This window comes from Acanthopagrus latus, chromosome 14 (assembly GCF_904848185.1).
Source record: "Acanthopagrus latus isolate v.2019 chromosome 14, fAcaLat1.1, whole genome shotgun sequence".
NCBI classification, from domain to species: Eukaryota; Metazoa; Chordata; class Actinopteri; order Spariformes; family Sparidae; genus Acanthopagrus; species Acanthopagrus latus.
Genome location: NC_051052.1, coordinates 8143831 through 8164741, shown reverse-complemented (window position 1 = coordinate 8164741; position 20911 = coordinate 8143831). Strand labels below are relative to the sequence as shown.

Below are 20911 nucleotides of genomic sequence, written 5' to 3'. Positions count from 1 at the left end.
ATCGCAGGCCGATGCCACATGGGTTTTAAGAGACAATGGCAAGTTTGGATAGAAAACTACTGAAATCATATCTGCACTTTTATTGTTTTGACAGAGTGAATACAAGGATAAGGGGGAGACAGAAGGAAAAGTGGTACTGCTAATTAACACTAAGTTGTGAGTGTGGGAAAATGTCACCGAGCTGCCTTTGAGTGCACTCGGCATGCACACATTAACTTTTAGCCCTCAGCAGGCCATTGTTTGGTGCCGATAATCACCAGCACGGCATATGAAAATTAGCAAGAAACAATAGCAGTGTGGAGTAATTACAAACCGGAACAAACAGCGTGATTCAAGGTGTGAAGAAAAATATTACATTCAGATGTGTATCTAGTTCTAAGACGAGACTTCAAACCATCAAAGAAAGTTGATAAGTGTTAAGGCAACCGTAAGTCAAAGTTAAGGAACAAAATCCTCATTAAGGCTTTCAAATCCAGCTGGGAGACAAGCTGCAAACACATTTCTAGGAGCTCAACATAACCTTGCTCGTGCACTGAGGTAAAAAGAATGACTCAGTTCATGTTGGAGGAGAGGAATGATGAAGACCGTTGGAGTGGACCATCTATCTTGGTGCAGAAAGATCACAATGGGCCTTACTGTGTCAATATTCTCATATTCCCAAAATGTTCATAGGTAAGAAGAAAGATAAAAAGTGCAATATGTAAGAATTTTAGTTGAAAAATAAACAAAAATGATGAACAGATTGTGAACAATAAACAGTTATGATGTTTATGAAATGTGTGTATTGTTTTGCAGAGATATCTACTGAAGTTAGCATGCTAAACAGCTAGCCCCAGCACCTCTGGATCTAGAGCTCTACTGCTAGTGATGTGAACACCAAAACCCTCCTGTGCATGGTCCAGACCGCTAGTTGCACAACTAACTTAGCTAAATAGCTCATGTCAGCTACAGTTAGCAGCAGCTGGTGGTTTACTCTGGTGATATGCTGCAGCACCTTTAAATGTGCAAAACTTTGGATGGTTGCTGATGTGTTTGGGCCATGAAAAATACATTAAAAGGCAACTGGCATTGGACCTGATTTATGTTCTTCTTTTGTTTGCTTTTGTTCGTTAATTTTCTTTCAGTTTTTACCCAAAAATACAAATACAGTATATATATAAATGAGACCCACTGTCATGGATTTCCAAAGTAGATGACCCTGCAGAGGACTGTGACTCTGAATGTGTTTTTGTTGAAGAGAAGAGAAGAGAAGAGAAGAGAAGAGAAGAGAAGAGAAGAGAAGAGAAGAGAAGAGAAGAGAAGAGAAGAGAAGAGAAGAGAAGAGAAGAGACAAAATAAATGGAAATCAAATCAAAACGGCCGAGCTGTGAGCAGAAAGGACTTCATGGATGGATGGGTGGATGGATGGATGGATGAGCGGAGGCAAGGCAGATGACTTACCATCAATCCTGCTGACCAGTTCCTCCAAGGCCTTGACTTTCCTCTGGATGCCTGGCTGGGCAAATGTATAGTTGTCCTGAAAAGAAGAAAAAACAGACACAGTCAATATGACTCGGGACTCCGTCTATGATGGTGAAGAAACTTTAAAGAGACAGAATTTTCTGACTCCTGAAGTGAATGAACTCTTCAAATATAACAAATGAATCATTAGACGCACCAGCGAGCAGGGAGAAGGTCAGACTGGTAAACACTTGAAGTGTCCACATAACAGAAAGTGCAAGAAATAGCGATTAAACAAGAGCTAAGGCAATCAATCAAATATTTCATAACAGGAATATTAGTCAGACTTCTCAATAATTTCGTCAACAAGCTGTGAAATTGATCCCTTGTTGAGAAAACTAACATGGTTTGTTTCACACTGACATTTTGCAGCCGTTTGGCCTGAAAGTCACACTCAGAGGGTTTTGAAAATTCCCCATTTTCACTTTGTGGGTTTATTTTTCAGAATGGTGTGATAGCCATTACAGATGCTTACCAGGGCCTATTTCACACCACACAAAGCGTCAGCCACCTTCTCAAAACAGTAAATAGAGAAAAGCAGGCAACAAAAATAACATTGGCATGACAAAACACGTATGGCTGGTCTCGGAGACAAAGTAGAGGGCTGACTGTGAGTATGGCCATTAGAACATAACGAGTGAGCTATGAATGAGGACCTTGCCTCGGATTTGGTGTGAAGTGACTCAAATACGCCTAAGAGCTAATGGCTGATGGTTGAGATTTCATTTCACTATCGTCCCGTTCAAGTAGTGACTGCACCTCATCTCAACTGGATAACGGCAGCTGGTTAACAGAGCTTGATAGATGGTAGGAGCTGTGTTTTTAAAGCCACATGTAAGACATTTAAGTGATGCTGTGCTATATTTTTTGAGATATGATGTAACTTGTTTTTATCATTGATTAACAGCGATTTTAATGCATTCCAAGCAGCTTCCTAATGCGTTAAGCTCAATGGACCTATTTCACAGCAGACAATTTTGCCCTGTCAAAGCAGGAGAAGCACAGTTTTATAACATGAACGATGGCTGCATTCCATTTATGTGAGCTTGTTCCAGGGATAAGGTGTGGTGCTTGTGCAATCGCTGACATGGCTCACTGCACATTCACTTAACAGAATTTATGGCTGATGGGTACACCTGTGTTTCTGTCGTGAAAAGGGTCAATTGCTATGTTGCTTTAGTATGTATTTTGACAGCTGTATATCAAAGGGTTAGGGTTAGGGTTATCCTTTAAATGATGAATGACACACCTCGTAAATAAAAGGACTCAAAACAGACGTCATTACTGCCAACGAACTAGGGCTGTGTAGTGGAATTGCTCCTTTTTGAAAATGGGGGGGGCTTAATTCAACACTTATGCAGCTTTTCAAAATGAGCAGGTCTACGTGGGTTTTATTTTGAATAGTGGGTGAACTGACAACACGTTTCACGTAGAACAGAAGAGAAAACAACAGACCGCGTGTTCACCTGGGTCTTACGTTTATATCTGAGCCGGGGATCTAAGGAATTGACCCAGGTGCAACTGCCCAGTGTACACACTATATCACAGGCAAAATCCCAATCATAACAGGTTTAAGAGGGATTTTTGACCAGTGGAAAAAGAGTATTACACATCCAAGGCTTTTCTCCTTTCTGCTACTTTTCGATCATGGAGGGCAGCACACATTATACGTATCAAAGTTTATACTTGAATTGAAGATGTGCTTTAGGGAAAAAAGGATAACTATAAATGCTGCCTACAGCTGTGGTGAAGTTACAAATAAAGATTAATAAATCAAATTGGAATGAGAGAAACCATCTTACCAAATGTAATAAAGTAAAAAAAAACCTCACCTTGGTGCTTAATTTCCCTAAAACAGAGTCCTGAGAACATTTGTAGAAAAGTATAATGAAATGAGTTGATGAGTTTTTTGGGACGCAAAGACAATAACTGAACCTGAATATGATCACAGTAATGGGCACTCGTGGCTAGTTGAACTTGCAGAATACAATACAAGTGAGAATGGCACATAAGCACTTTGTGTGTGCGTTGTACACCCAAACACGCACACACACACACATACACACACAATGAGGATTACGTTTCCTTGAGGGGTCATTTCAGTGTGGCTGGAGAACAGCTGATGTGGCAAAGTATCCAACAGATGGAGAGAGATGGAGGGAGAAAATGAGAAGGAGAGAGAGGGAGGAGAGAGGAGCGAGAAAGAAAAAGACAGAGAGAGAGAGTGGGGGGGGGGTCATTTAGCAATAAACAGCTCTAGTTGTCCTTCAGGCTCAGCAGAACCAAGTGCGTGTGTGTCCTCCTGAGTCCATCAGGGGCTGGCAGAGTACAACCCGCATTCCCTCCTGCCTTTTTGTTCTAAATTCCTCCTCTCATCTCCGGCATCTCGCGCCTCCTTTCGTCTCATCGTAGATTCTACACGTGTCATTTCTTCTTCTTCCTACTCATTTGACACCTTTATCCCCCGCAATTAATTGCTTCATGTTTCTGTTCATTTCCCTCTCTTGCCTAGAGGGCCTACAGTGGGAAAAATAATCAGAATTTGTGCCCAGGATTTACTTTTTTTTTGTGTTCTCAAATTAAAATGGTGAGCATACAAATTAACAGAATGTTCATCGTATTATTTCAAGCTTATAATTAACAAGCACCTCAACTAAAGATACATTGATAAAGGCTGATATTAGCTTATCAGAGACATAACTATATAGTCTGTATGAGTGATCTTTACATATTTGTGTTGTTTCGCATTTATTGTTGATACTGTGTCATTTCGAATTGTTTGTTTTGACTGCTTTTGTTTATTTGGCCGCCAGGAAGATGAGCAGTTGAAAAAAAAACAGGGATTCGCATAAAGGAACTAAAGCCCGCCTCGTGTCTGAGGTGATTTAAAAATGATGACATCAGCCTCAAAAACCTAGTATCAGTCGGGCAATTACATTCAAGCATCTTTGCAAGCAAGTCCTAACAATACTACAGCAAACCCAAACGGATCATTTAGATAGGATTGCCCACGGCTTGTAAACTTTTAGGGTTTATATTTGCACAGTGGGAAAATATTTACAATATATGTATATGTGCCCTCAAGTGAGAACTGCTTAAGCTTCCCAGTATTGCTGAAATAACTTCCCTCGAAAAAAGAGGACTGTGTGTGTGTGTGTGTGTGTGTGTGTGTGTGTGTGTGTGTGTGTGTGTGTGTGTGTGTGTGTGTGTATGTGTGTGTGTGTGTGTGTCTTGAATGGGAGAATGTACACCAAAAACCTGCTGTTAGCCTGCCGCACAAACTCCTCCCTGACCGTGCAGCCTAGCCTCACCAGCAAATAACTTCCAAATTACTCAGGGGTTTTTATTTGTTGTTGTCCTGCACATTCCCTCTCAACCTTCCATAATCTTCTTGTTCTACTTACAGTTTTTGTTAATTACACATATTGGTACATCCTCTTCATTTTCTGTCTTGAGCTTCTGTGCTGCTCTGGCCCTTTCTTTGTACCGTACCGGTGTTAATGCGGTTAGGTGCTAAGCGTGTGTGAGGGCCAGTGCAAGTAATTACATTTGCATTATTGAAGCTGCTGGCTTTAATCAACTGTCCTTCTCTCTCTCTCTCTCTTTCTCTTTCTCACCAGCTTTTCTTCCCGTCCGTCTGTTTGTACCTTGTTACATTTTCTGGCTCTTAACCTGCGACTGAAATTCCCTCTGTGCCTCTCGTCGATTGCTCAAATAATCTTTGTCCAGCCATGACAACATTAGTTTTCACATTGTGAGTCTGTGCGTGTGTGTCATCATGGCAAAATCTGGTGCAGGGGTCAACTTTTTTAAGTGATTTTGTAAGTTGAGATCAAAATGAAGGCTGAGCCCAACAATGGGTGAGATCAGAGCAAGGGGGCAGGAGGAACGGGGGTAGGGAGCAGGAAGCTTGACGCCCCAGCCCGGTATTTGTTTTAAGTTGCAGATCAGTGTGACCCAATTCCAATTATTCCCGTCTACTCTGGAGTGGCTATTAGCTTTTCACCTGGACTGTCTGACTGTGATAGTGACACGACCCTGCAAGATGCATTCATGAACTTGGAGGTGTGCATGAATGAAGTCCGAAGATTGGTGTGGTGAGCACTCGTGATAATGTGTTAATTACTACCGAGTGGAAGTGTTGTCACTGTGCTGAAATGTATATCTTCAATACAATACCTAGAAAAATATGGATATTCAATACCATGTTCAGTACTGCAGGGAAAAACTGGAACAACATCGAGGGCATAACCTTTTAGACAAGGCTTGTTTATTAAGCCTAACAGCCTTTAGCATCATTTGCTCCTGACCACAGCCAGAAGAGCAAGAAGAGGTGGGCCTATGTGGACACTGCAGCTGTGTGTGTGTGTGTGTGTGTCCACTTGCTGTTGGAGAGGATACACAGGGAGAAAGCACAGCTGGTATCAGTGTTGATACTGTGGAAAATGAGTATCAGACACAAATATTCAGTATCGATCTGTGTCGATATTTTTGACAACACTATTGAGTAGCTCTGGCTCAGAGCGTGAACATGTTGAAGAGTGTTGCGGCTGGTGTGATCCCATCGCAAGATAGTCTTTTGTTCTTTTTACTCTTTGTGGCATTTCAGTCTATTATTTTTACTCTCTTATTCTCAAACTTATTCTCCCTCTTTGTCTTTGTGACAATGTCTCACACCTTATCTCACAGCTTGGCTGTCTCAATCACATTTTTTGCTCATCCCCATTTCTTTGTCTGCCTATACTTCTGACACAATCTCTGCCCTTCCACTTACAATTACTGCTTGATTGAAGCACAAAGTCAGAACGGCAACGAAAAAACACACACATGCACACAAAGTTAAAAGGTATGACTCATCATTTATGGTGCTTGGATTCGACATGTCCTGTTTGCTTTCGACGCCTGTTTTCTTTTTAACATCCCTCCAGTGAACAATTCTGTGCTGCACAGGTTGTTACAGATTTTATCTTATCTTATTATTTTCTGGCAAAAATCAAAAGCAGCATGCTTGTATTGAATGCAACGAACAGAGGCTTTACAGATAGTTAAAATGGAGAAATGTCGGTTATCAAGGCTGAGCAAAGCTGAAAGATCTATCGAGACTGCTCAATTATGTCCAGGTTACCTAAATGAAAGCACAGGCTTAATGAATTAGCAATGCTAACATCCTTTCTGGTTCATTCCTCTGTATGTTCTTTCATAGTTACTTTTTAGGTAACTTTTAACTAAAACCGGTTGTTTTGATTCCACTTTTAATGTTATTCTGATGTATTTCTACCTACACTTCTCATATCATACAAAGTATATTACCTTTATTTTGATTTATTTTGCCTGCAGTTATCGCAAGTGCATGTTAAAAAGATGGTAATGCGTGTGAGGGTCAGGAGTTTTCTAAGTTGCTGTCTGTGCTGTCAGGCTTTTACTTTCTTACCTTAGTATCTTTTGCTCTTCCACATCGTCTACTACTGGCTCTCTTTCCCATCTCACTCATTTTCTTCCATTCCTAGAGTTTCTCTTTCCGTACTCCTTAATTTCCCTCTCATCGCCTATAAATCTTTTGCCGCTTCTCCCTCCGCTTTTCTTCACTTTAATTCCTCTGCATCTCTCTCGCCTCTCATTTCTTCCTTTATCAATGTCTAACCATTCTCCTCTCCCACCTTCTGTTCTCCATTTCCTTGTCTATTTCTATCACTTTGGTGGTGCTAATGAGGCTAGACTTGACTAAGTGTTTTGAACATGCTATTACGTCTCCTCTGCTTTGTTTTGTTCCCTGGTGATTCTTATTTTGTTCCATGCTGAACTGCATTTAATTTTGTGACTGATTGTTGTTTAGTTGTTTTTGTTTCTCAAGGCATATTTCTAACGAGGGTAAGATACTAATCAAATCCATTTTTCTGCATTTACATTTGTCTGTTTCTTCCACTTTGCTCTTGTTACCCGTCTGTCTTAACTGCTTCCTCACCCCTTCGCTCCCCCCGCCATTTCTCATCCATTCACTCCCTCACCTCCTTTATTCCTTTGTCCCGTTTTCTATTTTCTCCCATCTTATGCCTGTCCCTCTCCAACTCTCTTCCTCCCTTTGTCAAATCTAATATGTTGGATCTTTGATCAGCTGAGGCAACAGGAGGAAATCAACGCTCACTCCTTCATTATTCATACATTCTTCTCTTCTCCCGCCATCTGTCCATCCACCACATCTGACCCAGCGAGTAAGTGGAAGTGGCCCGGCTCACCCACATGAACGAACAAACACAGAGCGTACAAACACTCATTCTGTCCTCTCTCTCTGTCAGTCAGCTGAATCAATAGCTCCTCTTCACCTCTCAGTCCATTCTATTAGAGACAACAATGGCTCCACGCTGGACTAAGATTGCCTCCCATTGTGGGGCCGGATGTCTATCAGCAACTTGGACAGAGGCAACACAACAACGCCGCGACGATACGTGTATGTGTGAGAGAGAGAGACGTAAGGGTAGGGGGGAGAGAGAGAGATGACAGGTCAAGATAAAGGGTAGACAATAAACTGAAGGACAGGCCGATGATCTGTCATTGTCTGGTTCGTGGGTGTGTGTGTGTGGGCGGTGAGAGTGAGGCAGAAAGTGATTGTATAACAGAGATGACAGGTTGAGATAAGGCATAGACGAAGGGGTAGACAATTACAGTTGTTCAGAGCTACAGGAGGACTGGCCAGATTTTAGTCTCTTGCTTTCGTGTGTGTTTGTGTGGACATCTTTGGCCTCGAGTTTGAGGGCAGTAAATGTGTACTGGCAGCGCAGGGACGTAGGGAAGTCATCAAATTTGATAACAACGGCACGATTGACAGAGCTGAAGGTAGGTGTAGTACATAATCAAGTCTGGCACTCAGGGATGGTTATCAAACCTAAATTATGGGTACCAACCAAAATGTGCTTGTAACCCAGAGTATCAACAAGATTAATCTTTGTTCAAACAACTTTAAGTATCCTGCCTGAGTATCATGCTCAGCCAAAACACTGCAAAAAAACCTCATCCGCCCTCATGTTAAACTGACACTTTCACTGTTGAATACATGGCTAGTTTTGCCTTTGGGTGCCAGCTGACTACCACTCCTGCTGGATACCCAGAGGTGGAGACTAGTAATCCAATCTGAAATGGACTGCAGTTCTTCCGATTAACAGTGATGTAACTGGCACTTTACAGCGCCCCCCAGAGAATATTGAGGGTGCTCACTAGTGTGCCGCTCAGCATGAAATAAATTCTAATAGAGATTAAGGTTGAAAGTTAGCCAAGTAAGTTACCCTTTAACAAGCACTCTGAGACTGCTTAGATGCATGAATTACATAAAGAAACCTGCCTCACCTTACATGACCCCCGATGTCATCAACGCCACTCATCTCTCCGCTAACAAGGTTTTGCACTGCACCCTTTTCTTTATGCCATTCTTATTGCATGAATGTCTCCATCCATCCTTCCTGCTCCTGATTTTCCACCCTCAGCCTTTATCCTAACCTCTTTCCCCCCCAAAGCATCTGCTACTGCCACCGTCTCCACAGACCCACATGTGAGATAGCACAGCCAACATGACACTGCTAAAAAGAGAGATGAAGAGGGTAAACGATGAAGTATGACTGAGAATTCTGTTTTTAAAAAACCCTGTTGCAAGTGGGGGTGTTCAGGTCGAAGTTGTACTCAAACAGTGGCTACGTTTACATGCATGCCAATAAGGCTCGGAAGACAGGCGATATAAAACATATAAAAAACACGCTGTCAACACCAGCTGGGAGATTACTCCTCCTGTTACGTGTGTCTGTGTGTGCATGTGTGTCTGTGTGTGTGTGTGTGTGTGTGTGTGTGTGTGTGTGTGTGTGTGTGCGTGTGTGTGTGTGTCTGTGTGTGTGTGCGTGTGTGTATATGTGTGTAGGTGTAGGTGGTGGAGTGAGTGACAGCCCAAGGTGACAGTTGGGAGCCTTTGGGGAAACCAGAACAGGACGTGGCGTCTGGTTCAGTCTGGCTACCGTCTGCTAGACATCGGTCCTCGGACCCCTGTTCCCACTCGAGGTAGACCCCATTCCTGGCTGCCGCCGTGGAAACAGATGGTTGCCTCGACAATCTACGGGCACACACCGATTGGCTTGTGCCTGGAAGGGGAGGGGCCGAAAGCAGCTCAGGCGTGGAGCAGCGAGAGAAGGAGCTGCTGACCATTTAATCCTGGTTTGTTTCACATTAATCAATGCTGTTTGTTCATTTCTGTTGGGGATTTAAGGGTAACTTCACCGATGTTACACAATGAAGTATGTTAACAGGTCTTAGAGAGTACTACTGCATGTATAAAGTCTTTTGTAGCTCCAGATGAAAATTTATTTACTCCTGTTAATTGCCACCAATGATGTCACATAATAGTACGTAGTTGCACTGTGGGTAATGTATGCCTGGTTTGGAAAAGCAGTCCACTGGTCTGCACTGTAAGCCCATAACGCTGTAAGCCCATAATGGAGATTTAAAAAACAAATGATTAAATTTGAGACAACAGAGGCAGCGATTTAATCTTTTCATGCCACAAATTTGTCTGATTCGTGATTTAACTGTTTAATTTTATAAGTTCCTGACATAAAACACCTGATTCAATGCATTACAGAGCATTGAAACCAGCTAAGTATTATTCTTGGAGGTAACCTCTTAAAAACCATCAGACGAACATATCCTTCTTATTCTATGGCTATGAATATGAATTGGTCTGAAGTCTAATTAAAAGCTACAACTGTGTGTCGGGGAATTCAATCAACATTTAAGTGTGCATCATGCCCAGACTGTTAAACCAAACAATGCCAATGGAAACCCAGAAAAGGGTCAAAGGTATTTTCATGTCAGACCCCCATGTGTCTAGACTGCCTCTGAAATGTAATAAGTTCAGATCCCAGGGCAAAAATTACATTTCTCAAAGTTAAGTCCCGGGCTGGAAAAAATACATTTAAGAGCCCGGCGTATCTGCAGAATTAACATAAAAGGCAGGTTTTCATCTGCTGGCTTTAAAACTGAGAGCCCTCGGGGGTGTGCTGGCGGAATAATGGACTTTTTAAACTTTTTGACTTCATTTCCCTCTCTGGGCCGGGCAGGTAAGACACAGACACACACACCGGCTGTGCGCAGACAACGCATTGCTGCCGCGCACAGAGTGCACTGTCAGGCTGTCTGCACCTGTAAAATGTGGCAAAGGATTAAATTACTGAGGCTCTGACTGACTGTTTTTACTGCAGATGTTAATAATGTATCCCGGACTGAGTAATGTTTGAATCGACAACATAATATTGGGCAGAATGACAGTTTCATTTAAATTCATCGAAACGGCAGATATGGAACCGTTTTCACAGGTTAAATTAGTCAAGTTAGCCAGAGGCGCTGTCAAATTTAGCGCGGTACAAGACTAATTGGCTGCAGGAGAGACGGGGGTAACGTAGGGGTCAACTTAACAGACTTGTGTCGTGCAATTGATCTGAAGAAATTCCATTTACTTCTCCGTCCATTTATTTTATATCCTGCCGTTAAAAATCGCCCTAATTCTTAGTGAATTATGATCAGTTTATGGATCTGTTTAGAGGTAGAGTCACGCTCAAAAGCTCTTTAATGGATCACATGGCCGGGTAATCACAAACAATCATAAACCCTGAACCGTTTGAACATGACTAATGTGCTCCCTTTACAGTCCTGTTGCGCAGGAAGTTCAGCCATGTTTTTTTGGCCGTGTAAGAACAACATGTTGCCGGCTGCGCGCTGCCTGTTTGATGCACAAATGGGGGGCAGGAGGGCTGTGTGCTCTTTTCCTCCTGATGCTGTTGTAACTGACACACACACACACACACACACACACACACACACACACACACACACACACACACCAATGCTTTTCCATTTAACAGTGCCTTAAAGGTCATGCCAGGACAGAGGAACGGCTGTCTACATTCATTTAGCCCTGAAACTGCCACTCACTGTCTGTTAGAGCAATTGGGAAGATGTGTGCAACATGTTGATCTGATGTGGGTGTTCAGTCCTGGATGTCAACACCTTTAATCACACTGCAGAAAAATGGCGCTCTTACAGTCTCAGTACTCTAGAGTAAAGTCTACAGTGAAGGGGCATCCAAACATTCCCCACATTTTAGTGCTTTTTAGGATTAAGGGGAAAAATCTGGCAGCTTGGAAAATACAAGATCCTCCGATACAACACAGTACGACACATTAGACATACCTGTAAATCAAGTGACCACTCTAAGTAACCTTTTATCGCAGCCTGTCGTTCTGAGGAGGGGGCTGCAGAGCAGCCAATTAAAGCAGGTGCTCATTAGAGTGGCTGCTTTAAGTGAATTGACAGGCAAAATAGCCTGCTCAATTGTAGGTGGTAGAGAGGAATGGCAGCAAAACACTAAAAACAGAGCTAATGGCCAATTTACTGTACAAAATATAAGAATAAAAACTCTCCAAACTATTTCCACTGTAATGCAGGTAATTGCAGGAAACCCCCAGCAGCTGCGGTTCACGGATGGATGGAAGACAGAAAATCTTTTCTTCACCCAAGTTCCAAAGTGTGCAGTGGTTTTTAAACGGTTATGAATTTGCTTTGCATTGTGATGCAGTTAAACTGATTTAAATATTTTACACAGATTGGGTGGACACCACTGTGAAACACTGGATATATAGGGTGCTTAAAAGGCAGCAGGCAAATGTTATTGCATGAGGGCCTCTTTCTCCCTCTCTCTAACCCTGGACCCCCACCTTCAGGCTCTCAGTTAAGTGTAATAGTGTATGGTGGATGTGAGAGGGTTTGAGACGAGGTCAGAGCAAGGATCACCAACTAATTACGGTGCTGAGGCACTCAGCCTCCGTCAGATTGTTTAGAAAGCATTAGGGGGGAAACATGGGCTTCCCTGGTGCATTGCACGTAATTAGTTTGGAGCCAAGGTCACAAACAAACACAAGCACGGGGACAAACAACATCCACGCACACATACAGAAGCATGCACAGTCTATTCTTCCTCTGCTCTCGAGCTGTGCATTCTCCTGTCTTGCTCTCTCAGGGGCAACAAGGCACAGCGTCTATTAATTTCCTAAATGAATAGCCTAACCAATTGATAGTTATTTATGGATGTTCATATTTTATGCAGCGCACATGCTCCTTACTATTAATTACCTTTAGTGTGGGGCGAGGCGACATATTGAGTAAGACGACATTAAATATATCTTAAATGTTCTAAACGGAGCAGAAATCATCTATCGCCCCTCGCTAAGAACTTCACTTCGAGATAAAAGGTGTTTTTCTTTTGCCTCTAAAACACTCATTTCCATACAACAATAAGTATGCTGTCTAATCAATATTTTAAAGACTAACTGCTGTGGCCATTCTCTTAAGTGTTACTTTAGATTAGGGTCATTGACCTACTGGGCAGCCTTGGCTGATGCTTCTTTAAGGGTGCCAGAAAACAATGATTAGAGTAGCTGTACTGAAACATGGTCAAAGAGACAACCAGGAACACATTGTTAGAACCAAACAGGCTTTTGGTGTAAACATGAAGTCCAGCAGTGCTAAAGTGTTGCTAAAATGTTAAGTTTGCCATATTTCCCGACAGTGTAAAGAGCGCAAACATTCTGCTCCATTAAGATTTTATGTTTAATCCAGCGCAGAGAGATATGGTAAAAACACATTTTAGGATTGTAGACAACAGTAGTACTGGTGAGGATAAATCTACAGCCAGCCGAGGCAGGCACATTTAGAATTGACAGATGGCTCAACCATGACCGCTGAGAGCGAGGTCGATTAAGAGGGCTGGTGGGCAAAGGGGTTTGGGAAGAAATGATGAAACAAAATGAAGTTTGGTGCCGCGGTCTGTATGCAATTATCTGCTCTCCAGACATTCGGGCCGGCTTTAGAATATGCAAGACAATCACATTTCTTAAACCCACACAGAAAAGCTGTTTCATACATAATGCTCGCGCTGTGAGAGAGGTCCTGCAGGCTTTGGTGTGGACCGGGACTGTCAGACCACCTAAACACTAAAACACTGTGCAAACCACTGATTATCTGCAGTGGTGCGTCGCGCAAACATGCTAATCTGCATTGCTTCTGTACATTTATATGCCCTCTTAACGGGAAAGCAGATGTTTCACACCTAAAACCCTTAATTATTCACAGTAAAATGGTATTACATATTTGGCATAAGAGACCTCATCTAGTATTTTGTATTTCTTGTATTAACTGAAAACATGTTTTGTTCACATTTCACATTAAAAGGGGCAACATGTAAGAATCTTTTTTGAAACCCTAAAAAAAACATGAACAAAATGTATGAGCAGAATGTGAATAAATGGCAGTCTTCTGACATAATACTGTCTATGTACTGTGTTGTAGAGATATCTGCTGAGGTTTGCATGCTAACCAGCTAGCCGAGGCCTGTACCAGTGCAAGTGGTTAATTCTCATATATTGCACCTTTAAGGCAACAAACAAAACCTCATGCCTGTTCATAAACTCTTCATAAACATGCAACATGCGTCCATGCGACATAATCGAGTAATCGTTACACAACAGTTATGCTATGTCTCCTCAGCTTTGAGCCGATCCCAGTTATGTCTAAATGTTAGATCACAGTAGAAGTGAAAGAGGGATCAACACACAAGAATGTGTATACCTGTGTACACATATAAAAAGCTCTAATTGGAGGGAAAGCAGTACTCCATCTTAAAGATCAATTACGTGAAATCCAGATTGACACAAGTTCCTGTGAGGTTACAGAAAATGGTTGACAACCCCACTGCGAATCAACACCTCAGTGTGCGGCCGTGCACAGCTTGCAGCCACTCTCAGCTCATTGTTATAGGTTGGGAGTTCTCTCACTTGGGTTATTATCCGCCTAAACTGCATATAAAACTGCAGAGACGCTGCACTGCTGATTGTTCAATTCCTGCCTAGTGCAAACAGTGAAGAGTAGAGGTAAGAAGTGGAGTGAGGACGTGGGCAAACTTCCGTAGCAATAGTGACTTCACATTGTGTCAAGGCTTGTTTATAATATCATTTAGACTATTCTGGGCTCTATTTTCTGCCTAATAGTTGTAAAAAATTGCTTGATTCAGCAAGTAGCAGCCAGAGGAACACTTCTCACTTCAAAAATCAGAACAGAGAAGCGTCAATCCAAACCAAACCAAGCTTGGAAGGTTTTCTGAAATGTACAGGGAGAAGAGAGGCACGGGCAGACTACATCTAGGAGGGGGGCAGTGGGAGATGGAGCCCGTGCAGCATGTTGGTATGAAGGCATAAAATCATACTGTATGGGGGCGTCGTGATCAGAGTTTGCTCGGAAAAGACGACCTTTTTCCACACCGCGCACATATGCACACACATGCTTACCTGGATGCCGTCCAGCAGTTTGCTCATGCACCAGAAGCTGTCAGCCTCGATGTTCCTCAGAGCCTCTTCCTGGAGACTGGACACGTCAAAGTTTTCCACTTCCTCCTCTGGAGAAGACAAAAGGAGAACACAGAGAGAAAGGGAGAGTTAGAAATAAGCGGTGCACAGACAGCAAGACGGGTGAGAGGAAAATTGGGGGGAAAGTGAAAGAAAGGTGATGAGAGAGAGAGAGAGAGAGAGAGAGAGAGAGAGAGAGAGAGAGAGAGAGAGAGAGAGAGAGAGAGAGAGAGAGAGAGAGAGAGTGGACATAGAATGAGAGTGATTTAGGTCTACAGACCCAGCAGGGGCTCTGTCACAGGCAGCCCACAGCTCAGACAGGGGAAGAAGAAAGCCAAAGGTGCAGAGGGAGAACGTCAATAGGGAGAGGTTATAAAATAGATGTAGGGAAAGGAAAGTAGACACAGATAAATTGGACCGCGGTAACGAAAGGGGGATCAAGAAATGGAGGCATTGTGGCAGCCGAACATGTGGGAAGAAAGTATAAAAGCGGACTAAAAGACCAGCCGTATGATTACCATCTTTAAAAAAGCAGCGGTTCAACACTTTTTTTAATGGCTACTTTGAACATTTAGCAAATGTCACACAGTCTCCACGCACCCCGCATAATCTGTACTTATTATATATCGCAGACGCAGTGAGAAATTATGCAGCTTCGTTCTGTCTTTGAGCTTGCTGAAGTTAAACTGCCACTCAGAATGTCTTAAAAAGTCTTATAGTTACCTTAATACCATCTGATACACTCTTTCACTTTATTGTAAGTATACTATTTATTGTAAGTAATTTTTTTTAACTATACTTTATCAATTTTCTATGAGCATTTGTTTAAATTCTATAATCTAATTTGCATTTGACCTTTACTGCCATTTGTAAAGTGCCACAAAGGCAAATGTGAAGTGGCAAGTTGGGAAGAGAGTCTGTAAATAAAAGCGGCAGAATGGTGTTCTGACATGTCCTAAAACGCACTGCACACTGCACAGAGGAAACCATTCAAAAGCAGCGAGCACAGCGAGTTCCCAGTCATCTCCAGCGGGCGACTTCGGCGATGGGTGTCATCAGATGTCATTAACGGCAGCGGCGTGTGACGGACTGCAGGGGCTTTGACGGGCTCCTGACAAGCCACTGACAGCCAGTGGAGGGGAGATGGGACGAGACTGATTAACGATGATCTGGAGGGGAGGAGGAGAAAAGGGAGAGCGGTGACAAACGGAGAAAAGGCGTGCATGTGCGCGTGTGCGTTCATATTACTAAAAATATGTTGAGTTTAGAGGGTGTATTTTTTTTTGCGCATTTCTAATACGTCCTCGACTCGCACACACACACACGCACGCACGTGCACACGTGCACACACACACACACACACACACACACACACACACACACAGAGGACCTGGCAGCTCTGCTTGGTATCCTTGGCAACCCCAGTGGAATGTTGTCAAGGTTGTAATGAGCATGCTCAGTCTGATAGACAGATAGACAGATAGACAGACAGACAGTGAGCTGGCAGTGGGCCAAGACTACAAAGCCATTAACAACTCGGCTGTAGGAGTGTAGGTGTGAATGTATTTGTGTGTGTGTGTGTGTGTGTGTGTGTGTGTGTCTGTGTGTACTCTAACATCTTGCCGTGCAGCCAGTCTCATCATTGTCTTGTCCGCTTGAAGTCAGGTAAGGATAGATAGGTTCCTTCATTCCGGGGAGACCTTTTATCCCAGCACACCGGGACAGATCAAGGTGTCCAGACAGCGCAGGAATCTAATTTTGTCCCCACAGCTACCAGATCTTTAATACCAGATATGGAAGTGGTCAGGGGTTGGATTATGATGACATGTCGGCACAGTTCATTCTGACCACGAGTGATGCCAAAAAGCAAAAATGTAACACAGCCATGGGGCTCACACATAACAGTCGATATTAGCGCAAGCATACAGATGTAATCTCATAAACATCCAGTTTTTTGTTTGTTTTCTTGGAGCGAGATCTAAAAGAAATCTGCTTGCAGTGAGGAGCAACTCGGAGACAAAGAGGTCACCCACAAACAAACGCGATGAGTCAGAGACAGCTGACGGGATGAAAACTCATAATATTTCCCTGCCGCTCAAATTGGGGCCACCAGCAGAAGTCAACTACAATCAACCAAAGCTAAATGCGGCGTTGGAGCAGCTGTTATAAGAATGCCGAGACAAAAGGAGCCACCGCCTGACCAATTTGAAGTCAGTATTTAATTTGATGGCTGCAGAAGACAATGACAAATCATGAATACAGTGCTCTCTCCGGGACGCGGAGGCTCCGGGCATCGGCGACGGCATTAAATTCGTAGTTGAAAAGATTAATTGTAAACAGGCTGACTGGCAATTTCGCGTGGTGTCGCTGCTGATTAACAAGGTGGTGGGAGCGCCACGTCCTGGGAGACCCTGAGCATCCCAGAGTCTCAAATCAGTCTTTGTCGTGGGCTAAAGCCTTTGCTGTCGAGCTCAGTTCCAAACCTAGCCCTTGACTTTAGAGCAGATTAGAAGGGACGGCTTCCAGGAGTCCAGCGGTTGTACTCGAATTGGGCATAGCTCATCACAATAACAAGGACACACAAGAGGAAGGGTCTATGAGAGACAGAGAGGCCCTGAAGTGGCTGTCTTACACTTAGTGGTCAGATTGCGAGGCAACAGTGCCCCCTGTGATGGCTGAGGGAACTGACTCTGACAGCAATGACCGATTTGACATGGATGAGCGCTTAAAAACAGTCAAAGCTCAGGTCATTAGTCATTTTCATGGTCAGGTAGTCCGCACGGCTCGTTCTCTCCTCTGTTGGAAAGAAAGGAATCAAAGCTGTGTGTAGAATGTCTGATGATTCAACAACCTGTAGCCAAATTAAGTTTTCATGAACCACGTGATCCACCTTCAACCTTGACTGTTTCGGTGACATAAAAGCACCATTAGGTCATCCTGAATGCCTCAGCGGACCTTGTGTCTCAGTCGACCTGCCTTCAAAAGAAGAAATTGCTAACTACTTTCACCAGATCCACGCCTCAGTCGGAGGAACTCTCTCCGCGATTACTTCAGGAGCACTGCCTCCACGCTGAGGACTGGATGACAATACATGTCTGGGACTTGATCCGTGTCTCTGTAGAAATGCTTCACAAATAAGAACCGGGGGAATTTCTGGAAGCGCAGGCTTCAGTGAGCAGCCACAGAGGACGGGAGTCTCAGTGGCTTTGGTTCTGTGTGAATCTCGCCTCCGAAGTGATGTCATTGCCAAATTAAATTCTCTGGTTCGTGGAGGTAGAGCAAGCAGTCTGACTGCGACTCACCATGGTGGAAGAGGAGTTTGATGCGGCCGACTCTCTGGGACGCACAAACACAAGATGTGCAGGATTCTGAAGACGGGCAGTTTGTAATCAGATTGGCAGAAGAGCATGGCACATGGAGTCTGAGGCACAGCCAAGGAACCTCAGACTGATCACAGAGCTTGTTTGCTTGAAATTGAAAATTCCCATACAATCGTTCTGAAGGCTGAAGCAACAATCAAAAAATCTTCAATTTACAGAGGGGAATGTTTAATCTAAGAACTCTCCAGTAACTCAAGCTTACTACAGATTCACTTGATGTGCCGTTTCTTTCTCTTTTACAGTCTCGACTTCCCTCTGATAGCCCCCTGATCGTGCTGAAAGTATATCGAAGCTTCACCTCTCCTACACAGCTATTTGACATCTCTTCTCTCTTCTGTCGCCACCCGGCCTCCTCCAAGCTGTTCTCTCCTTCCCCCCTCCCTCTCCTCACCTCACATCCCATTGGCCCCGCAGCCGATTTCCTGCCAGGCCCCTGGGTTTTATTTCCTGTTTGTCCTGGCGCAGGGGGCAACTTGTCCAGAGAGACCAACTGCTTGGTCGCTGCCAGCTGTGAGCGCTTGGCACAGCTTGGCATGCCGAGCCGGGTTACACCTCCGGAGACCGACTGTGGGCGCCTACATACACAGATCCGTGCTCGCGCTCGCAGTCCACACACACAAACACACATGCGCGCGCGCACACACACACACACACACACACCATCTGCCCTCTACAACTACGGGCCACGAGGTAATGTGATGTAAGATGATAAACGAGCTAGTTTAGCCTGATGTAATCATAAAGAATGTGTGTGTGTGCGTGGACTACGAAGAGCAATTGGTGATAAAAACAGTCCCGTTTGACAAGCCTCTGTTGGTTCAGATTAATCACGAGCAAACCTGAGTTGCAAGACCACCAGAGAGAGAGCGAGTGAGTTGGTTTTAACAAGATTTCGCCATCCAGGGCTCACAGGATCACATGGAGTGCTGCAGCCATTACTTATATTTTTACAGCGGTAGTTTCGGGATAAATCTAATGAATCTAACGACTTTGGGCGCCGAATCCTAACATGCCACGATCCAGTTTCCACCTTCCCAATGACACCCTAGTGACACAGACAACACCTAAAAAATGAGACGCGCGTTAGCCGCCGGTGAGGCATGCAAGACTTCAACCTCCCCGCCAGCCAGCCCCCACCTTTCACTGGGGCTTCTGTGACGGAAAATAAAGAAAAAGTGATTTCCCCACCGTGGCACATTAGTGTGATAACACCGTTGTTAATGAGAGCTGAACATTTTCCAGAGAGGTGGCGTTCAAACTGTTGGATAATTAAGAAGTGAGTCAACCTGGCAAATCTGGTGTCACCAACACACACACACACACACACACACACACACACACACACACACACACACACAGACACGAACACACGCACGTTATAGGAGATGAGAGCGTTATGAGAATAGAATTATGGCTGCGTGCGAAACAAGATGTGAAGTTATGAAAATAGACAGGTGAAGGTGAAGGAAGGTGGCGGTGTGTGTGAGAGAGAGCAAGTGGAAGTGATATGAGCCGAGGTGATAATAGAATAACAGTTTTCTTTTCACCCTCTTTCTATCAAATCTTTGTGATCTCTTGAAACAAACCCTTTGATTTCCATGAGTCTACGGGTTCATAAGTTTAAGAAACGTATCTAAAATCTGTCTGGTCCCCCCCAAAAAAAGCATCAGCTGTCTTCATTTCGTAGTTCTTAGAAGTTCCAAGTTTTTTTTTTCTTCCCTCCCTCAAAGTGCACCACTAAGCTTACTCATTGAAAGCGCTGAACTTCAGCCTCACCAGTGATAAGGAACGCTTAAGGCCATAAAATCTACACAATCACTCCGACAATGTTCTCATCTCCCACTATCTGCGCTACAAGCCGTGTGTCCATACATCAAACAGCGGGGCCCCCACAGCTGTTGGCAAGATAATGTAAGTCCTTGACATCAAATGGAATACAGCTATTAATATCATATCTGCCTATGTGCAGACACATAATGATCCACTTGCCCCGAGGTAAGATGGTGTCTTGTATTAGGAAGCTTAGAGTGTTTAATGTTGAGTAAGGCCACCGCATCGCATTAACTGTGGCCACTGCTGCCAATATCTCTCGTCGCACCGCATCCCTCCCCGTCACCACCCCTCGCGGAGGCCTGTGGGATGTTTGCACAGCGCAGATGTGTGTGAGACGTGTGATTCAACATGTGCGCAGCTGGCAACATTTTCTACAATCGTGTTACCATGGCAATGCCTGTGAGACACAACATCACCCAGAATGAGTCCGGTTTCTGTTTCTCTTCACAGCTTTGTGCTTTCCGCAGTGATAACATGCATCCTAACAGGGCGAACAGGATGGTTCCTGATAGATCTCATCATTTTTGGTCACTGTAAGGGTGCACACATGAGGAGCAATCCAAAAACATACTTTTTGCTTCGGAAAGGTAGGTTTGCCCAACTATCACGACATGATGTTGAAAAGTAGGGACACAGAAACATGAGGGTCTTAAACAAAACAGTTGTAGACTGATTGAAAAGTCAGGAAAAAGTCCATCACCACATTATTTTTCAACATTCATTTGAAAAAAATACCACAGATGACTTCTTCATCAGCTATATCTCAGTTTC

General features: G+C 43.8%; 1 protein-coding gene across 4 annotated transcripts in view; it reads right to left on the bottom strand.

Annotated features, from left to right (window-relative positions):
- The window catches only part of tbc1d22a (TBC1 domain family, member 22a), a 127554-nt gene that overhangs the window by 48487 nt on the left and 58156 nt on the right, over positions 1-20911 (bottom strand). For 3 of the 4 annotated variants that reach the window (XM_037121987.1, XM_037121986.1, XM_037121988.1), the window contains exons 10-11: positions 14871-14977; positions 1441-1516 (exon numbers count right to left, since the gene is read on the bottom strand). In XM_037121987.1, coding sequence (XP_036977882.1) covers positions 1441-1516; positions 14871-14977 — 183 coding nt within the window. Of the gene's footprint in view, positions 1-1112; positions 1217-1440; positions 1517-14870; positions 14978-20911 lie in introns of those variants that run through there. The other variant, XM_037121989.1, reaches the window with a different exon arrangement.